This window comes from Solanum tuberosum, unplaced genomic scaffold (genome assembly GCF_000226075.1).
Source record: "Solanum tuberosum cultivar DM 1-3 516 R44 unplaced genomic scaffold, SolTub_3.0 scf00324, whole genome shotgun sequence".
Classification (NCBI taxonomy): Eukaryota; Viridiplantae; Streptophyta; class Magnoliopsida; order Solanales; family Solanaceae; genus Solanum; species Solanum tuberosum.
The window spans coordinates 78829-81907 of record NW_006239247.1 but is presented as its reverse complement, the minus strand read 5'-3'; the positions used below and the strand labels follow the sequence as shown (position 1 = coordinate 81907).

Below are 3079 nucleotides of genomic sequence, written 5' to 3'. Positions count from 1 at the left end.
ATGGGAGGTTTTGGTTAGTGTTTGGTTGAGGGGTGGGAGCCAATGAATGATCGGTGTCTAGTGGTGGTGAAGGTTCATTGAAAGGTGCATGTGCAGGCAATTCATTTATAGTGACATCAAAAATGGCATCATTGTCCATCACTTGTACTTTGTTAAAAATGTCATTAGTGGGATTGGACACATTCAAATCAGTATGTAAAGTTTGTAGTACAGTATCAAAACTAGAATCAGATTTAGGTAAAGCAAAAGGAAAAATGTTTTCATAGAATTTCACATCCCTGGAAACATGTATTTTTGTGGTACTAAGGTCTAGAACTTTATATCCTTTTGTGTTGCAGGGGTATCCAACAAAAATGTGAGGTGTGGACCTAGGATCAAATTTGTCTTTATATGTCTTTAATGTAGGAAAACATAGACATCCAAAAGACCTAAGATGGGAATAAGTGGGATGATGATAGTGCAGCATTTCAAAAAGAGTTTTGTTATTTAATGCTGAATTCGGAATTCTATTTATTAAGTAGGTGGCTGTCAATACACACTCCCCCTAGTATTTGGTTGGAAGTTTGGACTGATAGAGTAGTGATCTAGCTACTTCTAAAAGGTGTTTGTGTTTCCTTTCCACCACACCATTTTGTTGTGGTGTGTAAGGACAAGTTCTTTGGTGTATGATGCCTTTGGCTGTGAGGTAAGCATTGGTTTCATTGTTAGTGAATTCTGAACCATTGTCAGTCCTTATTGACTTGACAGCAATTTTGAACTGGTTCTCAACAAGAGATATGAAGGATTGCATGGTTTGGAGAGTGTTGCTTTTGCAGCTCAAAAGGTATGTCCATGTTGATCTACTGTAGTCATCAACTATTGTTAGAAAATACTTGTAATTGTTGTATGTGGGAACGTGATAAGGTCCCCACAAATCTATATGAAGAAGGTCAAAAAGGTTGTTACTAGAGATAATGGGCTTAGTAGGAAATGGGAGCCTAGTTTGTCTAGCCATGGGGCAGACAATACAGGTGAAGGGTTGTTTGGGTGAAAATTGTATAGGAATGTTAGAAATACCCTTCATTTTCACAAATGGTATATGTCCTAGCCTATTGTGCCACAAGTAATCAACATTGTTTCCATGAGACATGCAAGACATGATAGAGTTGTTTAGTGTAGAAGCAGTAACATTTGAAGCACAATTTTGAAGTACATTATCATTACTCAAACATGTGTCATTACAAGTGTTTACAGAAGTGTGATGAGAAAAACTACCAGAATTATTATTGCAGAAGGTAGTAGCAATGGGTGAATTAACAGAACAAGGTGAACTAGATGCAATGACAGAAGTTGATCTAGTGGAAACAGAAGTAGAACATGAAGTGTGACATCTTGCGCACAGAAAATAGAGTCCATTTTGTGCTCTACCAATCTCCAGAGGGCTCTTCTGTGAAGGGCCCTGCATCAAACAAGAAGAACTAGTGAAACTGACCAGTCCTTTAAGATGAGAAACCAAACAATGGACTGAAATTAGATTGAACTTAAAACTAGGAACAAATAACACTTTATGCAAAGTCAGTGATGGATTTAAACATGCATCACCAATTTCTGTCACTTTTACCTTGTAGCCATTTGGAAGTGTAATTAGGAATGGATATAGTAAAGGTCTGAGGTTTGTAAGTAGGGATTTTGTAAAGGTCATATGGTGTGTGGCTCCTGAGTCTATAATCCAGGAATCAACATTAAGTTTTAAGCATTTGCAAGACAGATTGCCAATATCAGAAATTGAAGAATAACATGCCAAAATACCTGCAAAGTTGACAGCTCCACCATTGAAATTACTTGCATCCTCATGTGCAGTGCTGCTAGTATTGGTGCCTCCTTGAACTTGAATGTGATCCAATAAGTTCACAAGTTGGTTGAACTGCTGCTTGGTTAACATTGAATTTGACTGTTCATGCAACTTTCCTTTGCCTTTTCCCACATCATGACCTTTCTCAAAAATATCTCCCAACATATCCTCAGAAAAACCATTTGCATTAGCTGCTGTTCCTGCATTTCTACCTTTGGTGAACTTAAAATCTGGAGGGAAACCATGAAGCCTGTAACACTTTTCTCTGATGTGACCAGTCTTCTTACAATAATCACAAAAGAGATTTGACTTGCTTGAGGGCCTGCTGGTGCCCACATTGTTTTTATGAGGAGTATAGTTGGTTCTGAAACCAGAACTGGTGCTAGCGGCATTCACATGAAAAGAGCTTGAGTCCATATGAGGTTTGTTATGAGGTTTGACTTCCCTTTGTCTCTCTTCCTGAACAAGGATAGAAAAAGCTTGGGCCATAGTAGGTAGTGGGTTCATCATCAATATGCTTCCTCTCACAATAGTATATACCTCATTTAGTCCCATGAGGAACTGTATTAGTCTCCTGTCAAGTTCAGCTTTGTGCATCTTCGACTTTCCACCACATGTGCACAAACATGTGCATTGTGAATTGGTGTCCAAAGTGCTAAGCTCTTCCCACAACTTCTTTATCCTGGTGTAGTACCCAGTTATATCGAGATTCCCCTGACTAAGATCATTGAGTTCACGTTGTAGTTGATATAATTTCGCTCCATTTGGTTGATCATACCTGTCCTCCAATTCATCCCAAAGTTCTTTTGCATTATCAACATACTGCAGACTGTCCCTGAGATCCTTAGACAGAGAATTCAAAATCCAAGACGTGACCATATCATCACACCTTTCCCATTGAGAAAAACCAGGTGAATCAAGAGGTGGCTTCAACACCTTGCCGTTTATGAATCCAGTTTTATTCTTTACAGACAGTCCTCGAAGAACAGCTCGTCTCCATGAACGATACCCAGATCCATCGAAAAGGACTGAAACAATTGTGGATCCAGCACTTTCAGATGGATGAACATAGAACACACTAGTCAGATCTATAGGAACTTGAGTGGGTAGTTGATTTCCAGTAGAGGTCCCTTCCTGAACACCATTTGATCCCATAATGTTCCCAAAAATGAGTAATTGACAACGCAGGAAAAAGGAAAAAGGAAAAAGGAATCGCAGAAGATGAAGAAGAAGGCCTTACGGCTCTGA

At 39.0% G+C, this 3079-nt stretch overlaps 1 protein-coding gene across 1 annotated transcript; it reads right to left on the bottom strand.

Moving 5' to 3' along the window:
- Positions 1-1361: 1361 nt before the first annotated feature.
- On the bottom strand, positions 1362-3014 carry LOC107063248 (uncharacterized). The gene is made up of 2 exons (XM_015314873.1): positions 1789-3014; positions 1362-1438 (listed from the first exon to the last, which is right to left on the bottom strand). The coding sequence occupies exons 1-2, from the start codon at positions 2984-2986 to the stop codon at positions 1404-1406; spliced, it is 1233 nt and encodes a 410-aa protein (XP_015170359.1). The 5' UTR covers positions 2987-3014; the 3' UTR covers positions 1362-1403.
- Positions 3015-3079: the final 65 nt, after the last annotated feature.

Coding starts and splice junctions, on each gene's coding strand:
- LOC107063248 (XM_015314873.1), bottom strand. CDS start 2,986: ATGGGATCAAATGGTGTTCAGGAAGGGACCTCTACTGGAAATCAACTA. Junction 1,439..1,788: donor TGGAGCTGTCAACTTTGCAG/GTATTTTGGCAT, acceptor TGTTTGATGCAG/GGCCCTTCACAGAAGAGCCC.